At 46.5% G+C, this 20,030-nt stretch overlaps 1 protein-coding gene and 1 pseudogene across 1 annotated transcript; both read right to left on the bottom strand.

The window, feature by feature from the left end:
* Positions 1–15,642: 15,642 nt before the first annotated feature.
* Positions 15,643–15,964, bottom strand: LOC149991495 (reactive oxygen species modulator 1 pseudogene; annotated as a pseudogene).
* A 783-nt stretch (positions 15,965–16,747) lies between these two features.
* On the bottom strand, positions 16,748–19,788 carry NDUFB11 (NADH:ubiquinone oxidoreductase subunit B11). Its single transcript, XM_090264236.1, has 3 exons — positions 19,341–19,788; positions 17,132–17,262; positions 16,748–16,972 (listed from the first exon to the last, which is right to left on the bottom strand). Exons 1-3 carry the CDS (start codon positions 19,545–19,547, stop codon positions 16,846–16,848), a joined length of 465 nt encoding a protein of 154 aa, XP_090120362.1. The 5' UTR covers positions 19,548–19,788; the 3' UTR covers positions 16,748–16,845.
* Between the last annotated feature and the right edge of the window lie 242 nt (positions 19,789–20,030).

Here is a 20,030-nt window from a genome sequence, read left to right as displayed (position 1 = left end):
CTGCCTGTCTTCTGGAGGTTTGCCCAGCACTCAATCCATTTCCAGTCGCTTCACCCACTTCCCTTATGCTACTGGTGCTCTTCCAGCTGTTACCCTAGTGGTGACTGCCAGAGTGGGTGGGTTTGGGTCCATTCTAAGTCTTTGTGGGCCCTTTAAACAGACTCTCCTGAGAAACTGGCAGTTTCTTCTGCCGCCCCAACCACAACTGGTTTTATAACAGAAGTTATGGGGATTTATCTTCCTGGTACTGGAACCCTGGGCTGTGTCTGGCCTGGAGCTGGGATCACTGGCTCCCAAGGTATCCCTCCCAGTTTTAATCTACCACATGTGAATGTGGGACCACCCATTCCACCACTGCCACTGCTGCCTCTCCACTTAGACTTCATGTCTCTGTGCCTCCTATCCATCTGAATCAACCTGGCTTCTTTAAATCCTTAGTTGTGGGACTTCCATACAGTTTGATTTTCTGGAAGTCTTGGGTGTATTTTGTTTTGAGGTTAGTTGTAATTCTTCTTGTGGTTGCCTGAGGAGGCAAAACATGTCTACGTACACCTCCATTGTTACCAGATATTCCAAGACCTCTACTTTTCTGCAACCAGTCGCCCCCCTCCAAACAAACATGCTTATTGGGTTATAAACTTGTCAGTCAAAGCAAGACCCTATCCTCAACTGTCAAAAGAGGAGAGCTACTTAAGAGCCCCTGATTCAGACATTTTCACACTGGTTCAAAAGGTTATCTATTAGTCAAGTCCCCACTCCCACCCCCTGTTCTGAGAGGTGGTCAGTGAGTACAGACAGGCCAAGTTGTCCATCACCCCTTGTCCATCAACCCTCTACTCTCTTGCTCAGCACAGCCAGGGCCTCACGAGCAAGAACTCTTGATTGGCTGCCTCTCTGCTGGACAGCCCACCCTCTAAAGGTGTCGAAGCTGCTCTGATGAACAGCTGATTTACCCCAGGCCCATAGATCTGTTACAACTGGCTCTGCTTTTCATGGACATCTAAGGGCACAGAGACATAGGGGCCTGGCAAGAGGCTCTAAGCCCATCCCTGCTGCTCTCTGCTGATTCTTTTAACATGTCCAGTCATGGTGCCCAGTCTCACTCAGGAAGAGAAAGGAGGATGGGGGCAATGTTGATTTCCCTGACTACAAGTGAGCAGCCAAAAAGTAGTATGTGCATTAGGAAAAACAAAAACCCGTGCACGGGTACAAAACGCTTAAGATTAAGTCAAAGTGCGGCTACTTTGCTATTCTCATCTCACCCTTAGGTATTGTCTTTCATTCAGACAACCCCGGGTGAATCTTGGTGTGGGGAATTTTACCCATGGGTGCATATGTGTGTGACTTTTTAAGAATACACTTAAGCCCTGGCTGGTGTGGCTCAGTGGATTGAGGACAAGCCTGCAAACCGAAAGGTCGGCGTTCGATTCCCAGTCAGGGTACCTTCCTGGGTTGTGGGCCAGGTTCCCAGTTGGGGGCATGTGACAGGTAACTCAAACACATTGATGTTTCTCTCCCTCTCTTTAAAAAAAAAGAAAAAAGAAAGAAATATATATATATATATATATTTACATTTACAGGAAAAAAATAAAATAAATATTTTAAGAGAAAATATATATTTAAATTTTCTGTCTGCGTTTTCTAAGATTCTGTAATATGGTGATGGTGGTGCATAATTCACTTAGTTTAAAAGTTAAAAAAAATAAGTGTAGTAAAAATAACCATAATTAATGATGTTATTGATTACACAATATAAAAAATATATAAGCTGTACATCAATAACCTAAATTTGCCCTGACAGGCATGACTGAGTGGGTTGGGCATTGTCCAGCAAAGCAAAAGGTCACTGGTTGTATTCCAGGTTAGGGCATGTGCCTGGGTTGTGGGCCAGGTCCCCGGTTGGGGACATGCGAGAGGCAAGCAAGTAATGTTTTTCTCCCTCTTTTTCTCCCTCCCTACCTCTCTCTCTGAAAATAAATAAATACAATCTTTTTAAAAATAGAATTTGATAGGAAAACAAATGCTACTCTAAAAAATAACCTAAATTGTGAGGGGGAGGAGAAGTAAAAGTATAGAGTTTAGGAATGCTATTGAAGTTAAACTGTTATCAACTTAAAATAGGATGTTATAATTTTAAGATACTTTAAGCTTCATGGTAACCACAATGGAAAAACCTGTAGTAATTACACAAAAGAACATGATAAAGAAGTCAAAGCATACTGATACCAAAAGATATCACAACACACACACAAAAAGATAGCAGAAGAAACAAAAACCAACCGATCTTCAAAACAGCCAGAAAAGAATTAACAAAATAGGAAGAGTAAGTTCTTACTTATCAATAATTTCCTTAAACATAAACAGATTAAATTCTCTAATCAAAAGACATAGAATGACTGAATGGATTAAAAAACAAACAAACAAACAAACAAAAAAAACCCCAAGACCCAACACTATGCTGCCTACTAGAGTCTCACTTAAGCCTTAAAGACACATACAGGGTAGGGCAAAAGGAGGTTTACAGTTTTTCATATGGAAAATAATATAGCAATTAATAAATAACAATGCAGGAATAAACTCTGTGTTTCACATACTCACAACTGTAAACCTACTTTTCCCCACCCCGCATACACAGAGGGTGAAGGGATGGAAAAAGTATTTCAAGCAAATGGTAGGGGGAGAAAAGCAGGTGCAGCTATACTTATATCAGGCAAGCTAGACTTTAAACTAAAAATGATAAATTCTATTAATGAAGAGTCTTGTTCAGCCCTTGCTGGTGTGGCTCAATATACTGAGTGCCAGCCTCTAAACCAAAGGGTCGCCAGCTCAATTCCCAGTCAGGGCGTATGCCTGGGTTGCAGGCCAGGTCCCCATTTAGGGGCGCCCGAGAGGTAAAACCACACATCGATGTTTCTCCCCCTCTCTTTCTCATCCCTTCCCCTCTCTCTAAAAATAAATAAATAAAATCTTTTTAAAAAGTCTTTTTCAGGGTCAGATCCTAAACTGACCCATCTGAGCTTGTTTTTATCCAAATGAAAGCTTTCCCCAAAGAGGCCACTTTGTAGGGTGAGTCAGATTATCTGGTAAAAGGTAGAAAGTGGAATCTAGGTGAGAAAAATGGTGATCCAGAGGTCGATATGACTTAGAATTTTGGTAGCAGTAGGGGCTGGATAGTGTGAGCAGAGTATTTTTCCCTTAGATGGAATCTGTCTGAACCTACACACACATGCATACACAGGTCCTACCTCATATTAATGAATTTAGGGTTTCTTAAGATTTCTTTCCTCCTCCATTCCTCCCTCATCTCTCTCTCTCTCTCTCTCTCTCTCTCTCTCTCTCTCTCTCTCCCCCCTCCCTCTTCTTTCTCTCTCTCCCTCTTCTCTCTCTCTGCCTCTTTCCTCTCTCTTCCTATTCTCTCCCTCTTTTCTCTCTCCCCCCTCTATCTCCCTCTTCTTTCCCCCTCTTCTCACCCCCCTCTTCTTTCTCTCTTTCCCTCCTCTCTTTCTCTTCTCTTTCCCTCTTCTCTCTCTCTCCCTCTCTCTCCCTCTTCTCTCTCTCCCTCTCACTCCCTCTTCTCTCTCTCTCCCTCTTCACTCTCTCTTCCCACCTCTCTCCCTCCCCCTTCATCCTCCCACAGCGTCTTCACTCTCTCCCTCTTTTCTCTCTCACTTCTCACTCTCCCTCTTCTCTCTCTCCCCACTTTTCTCTCTCCCCGTCTCTCCATCTTCTCTCTCTCCGTCTCTCCATCTTCTCTCTCTCCCTCTTCTCACTCTCCCCCTTCTTTCTCTTTCCCTCTTCTCTCTCTCCTCTCTCCCTCTTCTCTCTCTCTTCCACCCTCTCTCCCTCCCTCTACTTTCTCCTACTCTCTTCATTCTCTCCTGCTTTTCTCTCTCTCTTCTTTCTCTCCCTCTACTCTCTCGCCCCACTCTTCTCTCTCCCCCTGTCTCTCCATCTTCCCTCTCTCCCTCTTCTCACTCTCTCTCCTTCTCACTCCCTCTTCTCTCCCTCTCCCTCTTTCCCCTCTCTCCCTTCTCTCTCTCTCTCCCCTCTCCCTCCCTCTTTTTCTCCCAATCCCTGTTCTCTCTCTCCCTCTCTCCCTCTTCTCTCTCCCTCTTCTCTTTCTCACTCCCTCCCTCTTCTCTCTCTCTTCCGCTTTCCCCCTCTCTCCCTATTCTCTCTCTCTTCCCACTTCTTCTCTTTCTCTTCTCCCTCTCTTCTCTCCCTCGCTCTTCTCCCTCTCTCTCTTCTCTGTCTCCCCCCTCTTAATTCTCTCCCCACTCCCTCCGTATTCTCTCTCCTCCCTCACACGCCCTCTTCTCCCTCTCCCTCCATCTTGTCTCGCTCTTTCACCCTGTTCTCTCTTTCTTCTTTCTCTCCTCGCTCCTCTCTCTCTCCCTCACTCCTCTCACTCTCTCCCATTTTCCTCTCTCTCCCTCTTCTCTCCCTCCCTCTTCTTTTCCTTCTCTATCCCTCTTCTGTCTCTCTTCTCCCTCCATATTCTCTCTCTCCCTCTTCTCTCTCTCTCTTCCTTCACTCTCCCTCCCTCTCTCGTCTCTCTCCCTCTTCTCTATCTCTCCTCTCTCTCTCCCCTTCCCTCTCTCCTCTTTCTCTCCCTCTTCTTTCTCTCTCCCCCCACTCCCTCCTTCTTCTCTCTCTCTCCCTCTTCTATCTCTGTTCTCTCCCTCCCTCTTCTCCCTCTCTCCCTTCTTTATCTGTCTGCTCCTCTTTTCTCTCCCCCCTCTTCTCTCATTGCCTCTTATCTCCCTCCTCTCTATCTTCTCCCTCTCCCTCCCTGTTGTCTCGCTCTCTCTCCCTCTTCCATCTCTCTTCTTTCTACCCCGTTCTTCTCTCTCTCCTTTGCTCCTCTGTCTCTCACTCGCTTTCTTCTTTCTCCTTCTTCTCTCACTCCCCCCCCACTCATCCTTCATTCTGCTTCCCTCCCTATTCTCTCTCCCCCTTCTCTCTCCCTCTTCTTGGTTTCTCTTTTCTCTCTCCCTCACTCTTCTCTCCCTCCTCCCTGTCTTCCTCTTCTCTCTCCCATCTTGCTCCCTCTTCTCTCTCTCTCTCTCCTACTTTTCCTCTCTCCCTATTCTCTATGTCCCCTCTCTTATCTCTGTCTCTCCCGTCTCCCTCCCAAATCTCTCTCTTCTCTCCCCCTTCTTCTCTCTCTCTCTTTCTTTCCGTTCTCTCCCTACTCCATAACTCACCCCACTCTATCCCCCTCCCCTTTCTCTCACACTTCCTCTTCTCTCTCTCTCCCTCTTCTCTCTCCCCCCTCTCCCTCGTACCTTTCCCTCTCCCTCCCTCTACTATCTCTATCTCCCTCTTCTCTCTCTTCTCTCTCACTCCCTCTTCTCCCTCTCCCTCCATCACCTCCCTCTCTCTCTTCTTTCTCTCCCCCTCTTCTCTCTCATTCCCTCTTCTCTCCCTCTTCTCTCTATTTCACGCCCTCTCCTTCCCTCTTTCTCTCTCCATCTTCTCTCTCTATTCTCTCTCTTCTCTCTCACTTATCTTTCTATCTCCTTCTCTCCCTCTTCCTTCTCTCTCCCTCCCACTTCTCTCTCTCTTCTCTCGCTGTCTCCCACCCCTTCTCTCTCTCTCACTCTCCCACTTCTCTCTCTTATTTCTCTCCCCCCTCTACTCTCTCCCTCCCTCTTCTCTCCATCTTATTTCTCTCTCTCTCTGTTTTCTCTTTCATCTGTCCCTCACTCTTCTCTCACTCTCCCTTCTGCTTTCCTCTTTCTCCCTCTATCTCTATTCCCGCTCTCTCTCTCCCTCGTCTTTCACTCTCTCCCTATTCTCCCTCTCCCTCCATCTTCAATCTCTCTTCTTTCTCTCCACCCTCTTCTCTCTCTTTTCCCCCCATTCTCCCTCCCTCTTCATTCTCTCTCTCCCTCTTCTATCTCCTTCTCTCACTCCCTCTTCCCTCTCCCTTCCACCTCACTCTTATCTCTCTCCCTCTTCTTTCTCTCTCTCTCCCTCTTCTTTCTCTCTCTCTCCCTCTTCTCTCTCTCCCCCATCTTCTCTCTCTATTCTTTCCCTCACTCTTCTGACTCTCTTTCCCGCTTTCCTCTCTCCCCCTCTTCTCTCTCTCTCCTCCTCTCTCCCTCCCTCTTTTTTTCTCTCTCCCTCTTCTCTCTCTTCTTTCTCTCCCTCCCCTCTCTGTCCTCCCTCTTTCCCACTCTTATCGCTCCCCCCTCTTCTCTCTCTCTCCCTTTTCTCTCGCTCTCCCTCCTCTCCCTAACTCTTTTCTCTCTCTTCATATTTCCTCCCTCTCTCCCCTACATCTTCTCTCTCTCTTCCCTCTCCATCTTCTCTCTTTCCCTCCCTCTTTCCCACTCTTCTCTCTCCCTCCCTCTTCTCTCTCTCTCTTCCTCTTCTCTCGCTCACTCTCCTTTCCCTCCCTCTTTTCTCTCTATCATCCCAATCTCTCTACCCTACCTCATTTTTCTCTCTCTCCCACTTCTCCCTCTTTTCTCACTCTCCCTCTTCTCTCCTTGCCTCTTCTAACTCTCCCCAACTTCACTCTATCACCCCTGACTCCCTCTTCTACCTCTCTTTTTTCTCTCTCTCCTCTCCTCCTTCTCTATGTCTCTCTCCGTCTTCCCTCTCTCTCCCCCTCCCTCTTCTGTCCCTCCCTCTTGTCTCTATCAATCTCTCCCTTTTCTCTCTCCCTCTTCTTTCTCTCTCATCTCTCTCACCCCTCTTCTCTCTCTATCTCTCCCTCTTCCATTTCTCTCCCCCTTCAGTCTGTCTCCCAGATGTCCCTCATTCTTTTCTCTCTCCCATCCTCTTCTCTCTCTCTTTCTCTCTCTCTTCTCTCTCAGTCTCCCCCCTTCTCTCTCCCTCCCAATTCTCTATCTCTCCCTCTTCTCTTTCTCCCTCTTCCCTCTCTCTTTTTTCTCTCTCCCTCTTCTCTCTCAATATCTTCTCTCTCCCCTTCTCTCTATCCCTCTCCCTCCCTCTTTTCCCACTCTCTCCTTCTTCCCTCTCTCTTCTCTTTCTCCTTCTTCTCTATGTATATCTCCTTCTTCCCTCTCTCCATCCTCCCTCTTCTCTCCCTCCCTCTTGTCTCTCTCTATCCTTCCCTCTCCAATTTCTCCCTCTTCTCTCTCCTTCTCCCACTTCTCTCTCTCTCCCCCTCTTCTCTCTCTCCTCCCTCTCCCTCTTCTCTCTCCCTCTTCTCTCTCCCTCCCTCCTCTCTTCCTCTTCTCTCTCTCTCTCTCCCACTTCTCGTCTCTTCCCCCACCCACTCAACTCTCACTCTCCCTCCCCATTTCCTCTCTCTCCCTCTTCTCTTTCTCTTCCTCCTCTCTCCCTCCCTCTTCCCTCTCTTGACCTTTCTCTCTTTTCTCTCTCTTTTCTCTCAGTCTCCCTTCTCTTCTATCTCTCTGCCCGCTCTCCCTCCCTCTTCTCCCTTTCCCTTCATCATCTATCTCTCTCCCTCTTCTTTCTCTCTTATCTCTCTCCCCCCTCTCTCTCTCCCACTTCTCTCTCCCTCTTCTTTCTTTCTCCCTCTTCTCTCTCTTTTTTCTCTACCCCTTCTCTCTCTCTGCCTCTTCTCTCTCTCTGCCCTTTCTCTCTATCCTCCTCCCTCCCAATTCTCCCACTCTCTCCTTCTCTCTCTTCTCTCATTCTCCTTCTTCTCTACGTCTATCTCCTTCTTCCCTCTATCTGCACCCTCCCTTTCCACCCTCCCTCTTCTCTCCTGCCCTCTTGTCTCTCTCTATCTCTCCCTCTCCTCTCTCTTTTTCTTCTCCTTCCCTCTTCTCTCCCTCTTCTCCCTCTCTTCCCCCTCTCTCCAGCCCTCTTTTTTCTCTATCTCCCTCTTCTCTCTCTAGTTCTCTTCTCGCTCTCTGCTCAATCCCCCTCGTCTCTCTCTCCCTCTTCTCTCTCTCTCTTCTCTCTCACCGCTCTTCTCTATCTCTCCCTTTTTCCTTTCTCTCCCTCTTCCGTCTGTCTCCCACCCCTCCCTCCTACTTTTCCCTCTCCCATCCTCTTCTCTCTCTCTCCTCTCTCTGTCTCCCCCTCTTCTCTCTCCCTCCCACTTCTCTCTCTCTCCCTCTTCTTTCCCTCTCGCTCCTCCCTCTTCTTTCTCCCTCTTCCCTCTCTCTATTTTCTTTCCCACTCTTCTCTCTCTCAACCTCTTCTCTCTCTCCCCACTTTCTCTCTATCGCTCTCCCATCCTCTTCTCCCACTCTCTCCTTTTTCCCTCTCTCTTCTCTTTCTCTTTCTTCTCTATGTATATCTCCTTCTTCCCTCTCTCCATCCTCCCTCTTCTCTCCCTCCCTCTTGTCTCTCTCTATCCTTCCCTCTCCAATTTCTCCCTCTTCTCTCTCCTTCTCCCACTTCTCTCTCTCTCCCCTTCTTCTCTCTCTCCTCCCTCTCCCTCTTCTCTCTCCCTCTTCTTCTCTCCCTCTCTTCTCTCACTGTCTCCCCCCTTTTCTGTCTCTCACTCTCCACTTCTGTTTCTTTTCCTTCTCACCCCCTCTTTTTCTCCTTCCTTCTTCTTCTCTCTCTCTCTCCCTCTTCTCACACAATATTCTTTCTTGCCCTCTTCGCCCTCTCCCTCCCTTTTCTCTCTCTCTACCTCTTCTCTCTCTCTCCCTCTTCTCTCTCTTCTCTCTCTGTCTATCCCCTTTTCTCTTACTCTCACTCTCCACTTCTCTCTTTTTCACCCCACTTCTCTCTCCCGCCCTCTTCTCTCCCTCTTCTCCCTCTCTTACGCCCTCTCCCGCCCACCCCTTTCTCTATCTCCCTCTTCTCTCGCTCTCTCTACTCTCTCTCCATCTTCTCTGCGTCTTCTATTTCTCTCTTCTCTATTTCCCTCTTCTCCCTCACCCTCCCTCTTCTGTTTTTTTCTCTCACTCTTCTCTCTCCCCCTTTTCTCTCTCCTTCCTTTTTCTCTCCCTCTTCTCTCTCTGTCTCCCTCTTTTCTCCCCACTACCGTCCTTTTCCCTCTCCCTGTCCTGCGTTTCCTCTCTGCCTCTTCTCTGTCACCCTCCTTGTCTCTCTATCTCCCCCATCTCTCTCCCATTTCCCTCTCTCTTCTCTCTCTCTCCCTCTACCCTCTCTCCCTCTTCCCTCTCTCTCCCCCTCCAACTTCTTTCTCTCTCTCCTTCTTCTCCATCTTCTCTCTCTCTCTCTTCTCTCTCCCTCTTCCCTCTCTCCCCCTCCAACTTCTTTTTCTCTCTTTCTTCTCCGTCTCTTCTCTCTCTCCCACTTCTCTCTCTCCCTCTTCTCTCTCTCTCCCGTAATTTTTCTCTCTCTCATCTCTCTCTCATCCCCTCTCCCTCCCTATTCTCCCTTACCTTGCATCTTCTATCTCTCGCTCTCCCTCTTCTCTCTCCCTTTTTTCTCTCCTTAACTCTTCTCTCTCTCTTCTCTCCGTCGCCCCCATTTTCTCTCTCTCTCACTCTCCACTTCTCTCGCTCTTCTTTCTCACATCGTCTCCTCTCTCCCTCCCTCTTCTCTCTCTCTTCTCTCTCCCCCTCTTCTCTCTCTCTCCCTCTTCTGCCTCCCTCTTCTGTCTCTCTCCCTCTTCTCTCTCTGTCCCCGTTCTCTGTGTCTGCTCCCTCTCCCTCCGTCTTATCTCTTTCCCCCTTCTCTTTCTCCCTCTTCTCTCTCTCGGACTCTTCTCTCTCTCCCTCTTCCCTCTCCTCCACCCCTCTTCACTCTCTCGAAGTTATATCTCTCTTCGTTCTCTCTCTTCCCCTTCTCTCCTCCTCCCTCTTTACTCTCTCCTCTCTCTTCCCTCTCTTCCTCCTTCTTTCTCTTCTTCCTCTTCTCTTTTCCTCTTCTCTCTCTTCTTCTTCTTGCTCTCTCCTCACTCTCCCTTTTCTCTCTCTCTTCTCTGTTCCTCTCCCGCTTTTCTCTCTTTCTCTTCTCACTCTCTCCTCCCTCTCCCTCTCCTCTCTCTCTCCCTTATCTCTCCCTCTCCCGCTTTTCTCTCACTCCCTCTTCTCTTTCTTCCTCCTCTCTCCCTCACTTTTTTCTCTCTCTCCCTCTTCTCTTTCTTCTCTCTCTCTCCCACCTTTTGTCTCCTTCCCTCTTTTCTCCTTCTTTTCTCTCTCCCCTCTTCTGTTTCCCCCATCTCCCTCCCACTTCTCTCTCTCCCTTTTCTCTCTCTCCTCTCTTTCCCTCTTTTCTCTCTCTCCTCTCTCCTTTTCTCTCTTGCCCTCTTCTCTCTTTCCCCATCTCTCCCTCCCTCTTTTTCTCTCTCCCTCTTCTCTATTTTCTCTCCTCTTCTCTCTGTCTTTTCTCTTTCCCTCCTCTCTCTCTGTCCCTCACTCCTCTATCTCCCCTCTCCCACCCTCTTCTCTCTCTTCTTTCTCTTGTCCCTCTTCTCTCTCTCCCTCTTCTCTCTCTCACCCTCTCCTTCCCTCTCTCTTTCTCTGTCCCTCTTCACGCTTTCTCTTCTCTCTCTCCCTCTTCTTTTCCTCTTGCCCTCTTCTCTCTCTCTTCCTCACTCTCCCTCTCTCATATTTCTCTCTCTCCCTCTCCTCTATCCCTTCCCCTTCTCTCACCCTCTTCTCTTTCTCTTCCCCCCACTCCCCCTACCTCTTCTTTCTCTCTCTCTCTTCTCTATCTCTCTCTCCCTCTTTCTTTTCTCTCCCTCTTCTGCCTCCCTCCTCCCCCTCTTCCCCTCCCACTTCCCTCTCCCTCCTTTTCTCTCTCCTTCTTATCTCTCTCTCCCTCTTCTCTCCTTCCTCTTCTCTCTCACTCCCTCTTCTTTCTCTCTCTCTCTCCTCTCTCCTTTTTCTCTCTCTCCCTCTTCACTCTTTCCTGTCTCTTTCTTCCCTCTCTCCCATCCCTCTTTTATCCCTCCCTCTTGTCTCTATCTCTGTCTCTTCTCTCTCTTTTCTCTCCCCCTCCACTTCTTTCTCTCCTTTCTCTCCCTCTTCCGTCTCTCTCCCCCCTCCCTATTCACTCTCTCTTATCTCTCTGTCTCCCCCATCTTCTCTCTCCCCCCTTTCTCCCTCTTCTCCCTCTCCCTCCCTCTTCCCTCTCTCCCCCCTCTTCTATCTCTCCCCCCTCTCCTTCCCTCTTCTCTCTCTCCCTCTTCTCTCTCTCCCTCCTTCTTCTCTCTTCTCTCTGTCTTCCCCTCTTTTCTGTCTCCCCCTCTCCCTCCTTCTTCTCTCTCCCTCTTCTCTCTCGCCTCCCTCTTTTCGCTCTCCCTCCCTCTTCTCTCTCCTTCTTCTCTCTCTCCCCCTTCTTCTCCCTCTCCCTCTCTCTTCTCTCCCCATCCCTCCCTCTTCTCCCTCTCCCCCTTTCTTTTCTCCCTCTTCCATCTCTCTCTCCCTCTCCCCCTCCCCTCCTCTCCCCTCTCTTTTCTCTCTCCCTCTTATCTCTCTCTCTCCATCTTCTCTGTCTCCCACTTCTCTCTCTCCCTCTTCCCTCTTTCCCTCTCTCTCTCTCCCCACCTCTTCTCTCTCTGTCTCTCACTCTCTCTCTCCTCACCTCATTAAAATAACAGCCCAGTTTAATTTTGTTTAGTTCCTGGTACCACGAACATTTTTAAAAGGACAATGGACCCAATGCAGTTTGTGTGTGCTGTGTAGGAAAAAAATACCAACAATAAGTGTAGAGAATGAATAGTAATGGGAGTGTTGGGATTTCAAATAAGGCAGGCCTCTTTGAGGAGCTGATATTTAGCAAAAACTTGAAGGAGGTGAGAGAGTTGGAAAGAGAATAAGAACACAAGGCTACAGCATTTCAGAGCTCCTAGATGCGTATCTCTGACAGTTCATGCCAATGGCTACCGTTTTACTGAACTTCAGCTGGGACCCTTGATCCTCATTCTGATCCTGGCAGAGTTCCCCAGTGCCTCTCTACCTTTGAGACAAGTGACTCCCAGAGTCCTGCAGCTTTTCTGACAACTACTACTTAGGACCCAAACTGGCCTAAGTAGTTTTTCATACCTTGTCTTCAGAAACCACCAATTTCAAAACCAGCCCCCAAGCCTCTCAGTTGTGACTTCCAGGGCTACAAAACCACCTTCTACTCCAAGTACACAGTCTGAACAACCCCAAAACCATGATTACCATAATTTCATTCTTAAGCTACTTATTTAAAAACTTCCATGGTCACTACATTAATGTTAATGAAGATTCATTCCACCAATATTTATAAACACCTAATGTGTGTCAGGCAATGTTATAAGCACTTTCAAATTAATCTTCTCAGTATCCTTACGAGGTAGTTAATGTTGTTTGCCCCAACTGATAAGAGGAGGAAAATGGGAATATAAGGTCACACATTCGGTATGGAGGGGGCTGTGATCTGAACTCAGGTAGTCTGGCTCTAGAATCCATGCCCTTAACCACTATGACTGTCTAGCAATCATGGCTCTTGTTTCAAAGTTCTCTCTTCATTTAGATACTTCCTCTAGGTCTTCCTCAAATGTCGTCTCACTGATGCCTTTTTCCTGGCCACTCTAGCTAAAATTTACACACACACACACACACACACACACACACACACACACACACACTACCCTTTTCTGTTTCATTTTTGTCTTTAACACTTATCACCATATTCTACATTTTACTTATTTACCTATAAATTATTATTACCCCAAATTGCTATTCTTAACATTTAGTGTCTGTCTCCTACAAGAGAAGTCAGCTTCAAGAGAGGCAGAGATTTTTGCCTGTTTTATTCACTGCTTTGTCCCCCATCTCACAATAGGCACTTGGTAAATATTTGTTGGATGAATGAATGAAACTTTTTCAATGATGGTTGATGCCATGTTGTCTTGCCTGGATCCTGGTTGGCCCTGGATTCGTCCCTCTGACTCATATGCAATTGACCTCTGATGTATTGGCTCTGCTTATAAATATTAACATTTACAATTGGAATTACACCAACTCAGATGAATTTCTATTGAGAAAGTTTGCCCTGGAGTGAATTCTGACCCAATTTAATTCCTTCTTCAATGCCATAGAGTGGTGCAGTTCACTCAAAGCCAGTTTTGGCCATTTTCATTTTTCTGAAATTGTTTTCAGTGGAACAAATAATTTTCAAGTTAATTTTTACAGTGATTCTTTTATCCATGCATCAGTTCTCTTGCTTGTGTCATTTAAGCAATAATAAGTTTGCCCCAGATAACTGTTTGGCCTCAGGCTGCTCCCTGAACAGCTCAGGCACATTTTTAAATATTGATTCCAGAGAGAGATAGAAGAAGGGGGAGAAGGGTGGGGGACAGAGAGAGAGAAACATTGATTGGTTGCCTCTCATATGTGCCCCAACTGGGGACCAAACCCACAACCTAGGTATGGTCCCTGACTGGGACTCGAACCCATGACTTTTCAGTTCACAGGATGACGTTCCAACCAACTGAGCCACACTGGCTGGGCTCAGGCACATTCTTGATTCAGGGACTATACAGGTTGTTCCCTCTCCTAGAAATGCTTTTCCATCTGTGTAGCTTATCTCTCACTTTGTTCACATTTTTTTCCTATAAAAAAATCACTTTTCAACAAGACCTAAACTCCTCGTTTAAATACAAGCTTCTCCAACCCTGCACTCCTGATTCCCCTTACTGGCTTTATTTTTAATTTAATGCATATAATGTGATTTGTTGTCTTATTTATCATCTGTCTCTCTCTACTAGTATATAATCTCCATGAGAGCAGGAAGTTTTTCATCTTTTTTCTCCTGCTCTATCCCCACTGCCTATAAAAGTGCCTGACTCAATAAATATTTGCTGAATGAATAGCTTTCCTGCCATTCTGAGCTTTATTTGTGACTATTTTTCACTAATATTTCAGGATCAAAATTTGCAGTTCACATTTTGTTGAGAACATAGGATCCTTCCATTAGTTCTCCCTCAACATATTTTAAACTTTACAGTTTTAGCTGTATCAGTTTCTTCTATGGTACATATGTCTATCAGTAGTAGTTGTGAAGTTGGTAAGATAGTTTGTTTTTATTTCCTTGGTAATCTATGAGAAAAAACTGTAAGCAATCCCCCTTAGTCTAGAATTGTCCAAGATGGGCTTTGCTAAGCTAGGTTTTTAGTAAGCTTTGGTCAACTTGGTGTATAGTGGAAAATCTAAACTCCTCCGAACCATGGCCTATGGTGCCTATGACCACCTCTGTAAACTCATCTCCATCCACTCTTATCCTGGAAGATTCCAGTAATTCCGGAAAGCAGAACATTCCAGCCATACTGGCATTCTGGTGGAACTTACCTTATCTCTTTTCTGTGCTTGTGTACTCTCAGTCTCACCCACTGCCTTAAGGTAAACTACCTGAGAACCTAAAATATCTTAGTTCAGGTCCCTCTGGAAGATGACCCTGAGACAAGGATCAAAGTCAAGTAGTTTAGTTGAGATGTGAACCCAGGAAGCACCTGTCGGGCAGTGGGGAAGTGGGAAAGTGAAACAATGAAGAGCATTATTAAGCGACTTAGCACTGTGGGCAATTGAAACATGTTCCCCTAGGGGCCAGTGGAAGAGCACCCACCATGGAGATGTCCCACAGGGATACTTATCCACCAACTCTCATCAGTCAGTCATTGAGGGTGGCTGCCTGGCGATATTCATTTCCTAGCCTTTCCAGCTTGTTGGGCCCACAGGCAGCTTGAGAGGAAGCCCTCCAGTGAAGAGAAGCAGACCTTGGCAGTTGGCAGCTGCCCAGTGGCACATTGGAGCAGTAAGACCACTGGGACATGGAAAGAGAACAGTGTCTGCTACAGGGACTGTCCTGTTCACTGGGCCTTGCACATAATAAATGCTCTATTAGATTGAAGGCTGAAGGTTGGTACCTGCTATGCTGCTGGAGCAAAGCTGGGTCTAAAATACCAAGGTTCAAATATCCTTGTGGTCAAACAGTAGGGTGGAAGCATTATGTTTAAGTTCTCTGATCACTCATACCTGCCACCATACCCATCCTGAGAAATTCCTGAGGACAGAGATCCTGGTATCTGTCAGTGCCTGGTGCACTGTCAGGGCTTGGCACACAGGATGAACTCAACTTCCACTGCTTCATCCCAATGTGGTCCTTAAAAGGACAGCTGCTCACCAAAATGGCTACTATGAAAAATATGGAGAATGCTGAGTAAGGGCGAGGATGTAGCATTTATCCCAGGGGAAAGTGTAGCTGGGAAAATTGGCACACTTTACTAAGACTGATCACCTGTCTACCCCATGAATTAGCAATTCCATTCCTAGATATGTGCCCAAGAGGAATGAGTGCATATGTTCATCAAAAGATGTGTGTAAGAATGTTCACAAAATGACAACTCACAACTATCAACAACTGAATCTAAAAAATAAACACAAAATCCAACTAAGCAAACTAGAAAGGAACAGAATCATAGGTATGGGGATCATTTGGAGGGTTATTAGCTGGGAGGGGGAAGGGGGAGAAATGGGGAAATGGTGCAGGGACTAAGAAGCATAATTGGTTGGTACAAAATAGACAGGAGAAAGTTAAGAATAATATAGGAAAGGGTGAAGCCAAAGAACTTATATGAACGACCCATGGACATGAACTAAGGGGGGTGGGATTGCTGAAGGGAAGGGGGGTACTGGGCAGAGGGGAGCAAAGGGGAAAAACTGAAACTACTGTAACAACATAATCAATAAAATATACTTAAAAAAAAAGAATGTTCACAGATTTTTTTTTTTACTCAGTCTTTTTATTATAGAACATGGGCTGGGACTTATGGAATGGGGTAGATGAGGGCAACCGTTGCCCTGATTAGAACCAGATGTGCATCTTGATAGCCATGAATGTGCCAAAGGTGCTGTCACTCTGCATCAGTTCTTGACGCTGCATTCTGATCCTGAGACAGGAAAAGCTGCTGAAGAGCACCCCAGCCACCATGCCCACAGCACAACCCATTACAAAGTTTATCTTTGTGCAGTAGAAGAAGCTTGGCTGGGACTGTCCATGGGGACCTAAGGCCACCAGCATCTTGCTCACAGCCTCAGTTGCTCCAAGTATTCTTTTTTTTTTTAAATAATTTATTTTTTTGTTTATTTTTAGAGAGAGGGGAAAGGAGAAAAAGAGGGAGAGAAACATCACTGTGTGGTTGCCTCTCACTTGCGCCCCCAACTGGGGACCTGACGTGCAACCTAGTCATGTGCCCTGACTGGGAATCGAACCAGCGACACTTGGTTCACAGGCTGACACTCAATCCACTGAGCCACAGAAGTCAGGGCTTCCAAGTATTCTTAATAGCCCCAGACAGGAAAGTACCCAAATACCCACTGACACAAGAATGAATGAAGTGTGGTCTATTCACACAATGGGAAACGAACACAGCAATGAAGATGGACAAACTACTGATCATGTAACAATGTGGATCTGTCTCACAAACATCTTCCTACATGAAAGAAGTCAGGTGCAAAAATATATCAATACATTTAAGTGAAGTATTAAACTAGACAAAACTCATCTACATTGTTACAAACTTTCTGGAGACAGGCCACCTGGAAGAACACTGAAGTGCTGGACATCTGAGTAAAGAAGCCATCGTGGATGTCCAGTGTAGCTTTCAAACGAATCCAGCCCCAGCCACCATTTGACCCCAAGAAGAACCACCTAACGGAGCCCAGTCAATGACAGGACCATGAAAGAGGATACTAAACTGTCATTTTAAGCCACTATGTTTTAGGATGTTTATTTCACAGCAACAGATAACCAGAACACCCAGAAAAGGCAGCAGTGGCCCTTTTAAGGCCTGAAACCCCCACTCCCAGTTTCCCCTCATAACAAAATTAACACCAGCCAGTCAGACTTTTAGTCCCTTTAATAAGGTGCTCTGAAAAGAGGGCAGAATGGCAGGCACGGGGTAAAGAAGGTGGTACTTCTTGAGCCCCACTGGGCATCCAGTCAGTCCTCATCCTCTGGCAGCTGGATCTTGCTGGGGTCAAAGCAGTTGGATTCCATGATGGGAAGGCCATTGGCCTCTCGGTATTTCACAAGCCTTTCAGCTTCCCGGCGGGCCCACTCATGCATCCTGGAGACAGCAGCATGGGGGGAGACATGAGGAAGCCTCACTGGACATCAATCCCTACCTTAGCTCCCCATTCCTCAATGGTGTGGGACAGGATTCCTGGATTCGACCTCCACCCGTCTCTGCACCCACCCACCCCATTCTTGTGGACACCCCAAGTACCTGTAGTCAGGCAGATAAGCCACAAAGGTGCTGCCAAAGACCAAGACGATAGAGAAGCCAAGGAAGAAGACAGCCCGCATGTTCCAGACATCTACAACAGGGTCCTTGTCATAACCGTGGGAGTCTGGATTCTATGGAATGAGAAGAGGTCAATGAGGGCTTCCTACTGCTCCACAAAGCTATATGCTGGCCCTGTATGAGCTGGTCTCCAATTTCATCTTGGACCAATCTCTCCTCCCTCCTTAAATTCCTCTCTTTATGTTTTTAGGACTTGTTAAACTCTTTCCTATCACAGGGCCTTTGCACTTCCTGTTCCCTCTGCCTGGAAAGCCTTTCCCCCAAAGCTCATAATGACTGGATCTGCTTCCTCATTCAAAGTTTTGGCTTCATCATTACTTCTCTGAAGAGGCATTCCCTAGTCACCTTGTCTATTAAATTGAACTATAGGAAATTGCCATTTTCATAGGTCAAAATGGTTGAATACTGGCCATTTCCTATGATTCACCCAATAAAATTACCTACTGCCTCCAAGATATTCTCAATCCAGTTATCCTGCTTAACATTCTTTCTAGCATTTATTAGTTTACCAAAGTAGCATTCCCCAGATCCTCTATATCACATTATCTTATATTATCAATTACAACTCTATGTTACCATTTTCAAATATTTTACATATTTGTTTTCTGTGTTTTCCACTATCACATAAGCTCTATAAGAGTAAGGGCTTTATCTGATTTCCACATTGCTGAACCCCCAGGGCCCTGAACTGTGCCTGGCATACAGCAGGCCCTCAATACATATTTACAGAATGAATGAATGAATGGATGAGCATCCTACATATATATCCAAGTCCCTCAAACCAGAGGTTAATATTAATGAAGTATCTCTTACGTGCCAGGCCTTTTCTTTTTTTTTTCTTCTTTTTAAATTTTTTAATTTTTTAACTGTTTTTTATTTTTTGGTTTTTCAAATACAGTTGTCCCATTTTCCCCCATTGCTCCTCCCCAGCCCATCCCTTCTCCCCCAATCATATCCCTCCCCGTTGTCCATGTCCATGAGTCATTTATACACGTTCCTTGACTAAACCCTTCCCCTTCTTATCCCCCTTCTCTCCCTCCCCCCTCCCCCTTATTGACTGCTATTCTGCTCTTTGTCCTATTTTGTTCATTTGTTTATGTTGTTCTTTAGTTTCCTGTATTAGGTGACATCATATGGTATTTTTCTTTCTTTGCCTGGCTTATTTCACTAAGCATAATTCCCTCTAGTTCCATCCATGTTGTTGCAAATGGCAGGAGTTCCTTCTTTCTCTCTGCTGCATAGCATTCCATTGTGTAAATGTACCACAGTTTTTTGATCCACTCATCTACAGATGGGCACTTAGGCTGTTTCCAGCACTTAGCTATTGTAAACAGTGCTGCTATGAACATAGGGGTGCATAAGTTTTCACTTACACAAACTTCACAATATCCCACTGAGATGGAAAGTGGCAATAGTAATAACATCTTCTAATGCTGAGTACTTACAAAGTGCCAGATGTTGTTCTGAGCATTTTGACTCATTTAATTACACGAAGCAGTGTAATATTTTATTTTTAAAAAGATGTTCTAATACTTTCCCCATATTACAAAGAAACTTAGGCACCAAGGGGTCAAGCTAATTGCCCAAGGTTGCACAGGTGAGTAACTGTCAGTACCTGTATTCCAACCCATGCATTATTATTTCACAGCCTCTGCTAAGTTCAAATACTGTGCTGCTGCACATTCAGTTATGCGAACTTCGGCAAGCCACTTGACACCTCTGTGCTTCAGTTTCCTCATTTATAAAATGAGTATACTAATAGCACTTAAGATGTAGAGTTGTTTTGAGGATCAGATGAGTTAATGTATGTAAAAACTGTTTAGAACACTGGCACCAAGCAATCACCCTATCGGTGTTTAGTATTATTGTTATACCATATGGCTTCTAAGTGTTTTGAGCACTGGCCACCTCAGGTTTGGTACCTGTCTGCAAAAATAAGGCCAGTCTCGCCTCTAGCTCTGAACTGAAGATAACACAGTAAAAAGGAGGAAAATAAGCTAGGCAAAATATCCAACTCTTTAAGGATTTTACCAGCTGCGCAATCCTCAACTGCCCAAGAAAGTCCTCAACGGCGCCCCGTCGGCCGGCCCCCGATTGACCCTACCGGCGTCCCTTTTCCCCTCTGTCTCACCTTCTCATACAAGTTTTCGTCCTCGGGATCTGGGTCCTCCTGCCAGTGTATAGTCGGTTCGGGCGCCCGCTTTCCTACTACGGCGGACGGGGCGATCACAGCCCTCACGGAGCTGGATTCCCAACGAACCTGGGCAGCCAGGCGCCCTCGCGTAGCCGCTGCTGCCAAAAGGCGGCCACAGCACAAACCTAACAGCCGGGCCGCCATGACGGATTGTTCTGCAGACTCTCAGGGGCGGGGACGGAAATGCGACTGTGCGCAACTGCAGTTGGCCCGAGCGGGACAATTGTTGCTCCGCTCCTGCCGCACTAAATAGGTCCCAAATCTGTCTAGATTTTGTTTTCAAGTGAGTTAAGCCTTCTTTCCTCCCTCTGTCACGGCCGCTTTGGAGCAACCATTTCCCGATCCTCTCAGTCAAGCTATGGGAGTTCGGCCTTAGTGGTCTGCTCCTTGACTTACTGAGAAGAAAGCAGTGACATTTGGGGGGGGATGGGGGTTCAGTTCCCAGCCAATCACACCGAATATCCTTTGCCCCCTGCGGAAAGGGGCAGAGCTTCCGTTTTTTTTTCATCCTTAAAGGAAGCCAAGCTTAAAAAGCGGGCCTCGTTGGACTGGCTAATAGCTACTCCTTTTCTCCACTTAGGGGCGCTCGCACGGGGCACGGGGCACGGGGCGTGGGGAGGTGGCAGC

The sequence above is a fragment of the Furipterus horrens genome, unplaced genomic scaffold, assembly GCF_987537825.1.
Source record: "Furipterus horrens unplaced genomic scaffold, mFurHor1.1.pri manual_scaffold_17, whole genome shotgun sequence".
Taxonomy (NCBI): domain Eukaryota; kingdom Metazoa; phylum Chordata; class Mammalia; order Chiroptera; family Furipteridae; genus Furipterus; species Furipterus horrens.
Note: the sequence above shows the minus strand (reverse complement) of the source record. Positions and strands in the feature narration are given on the sequence as shown.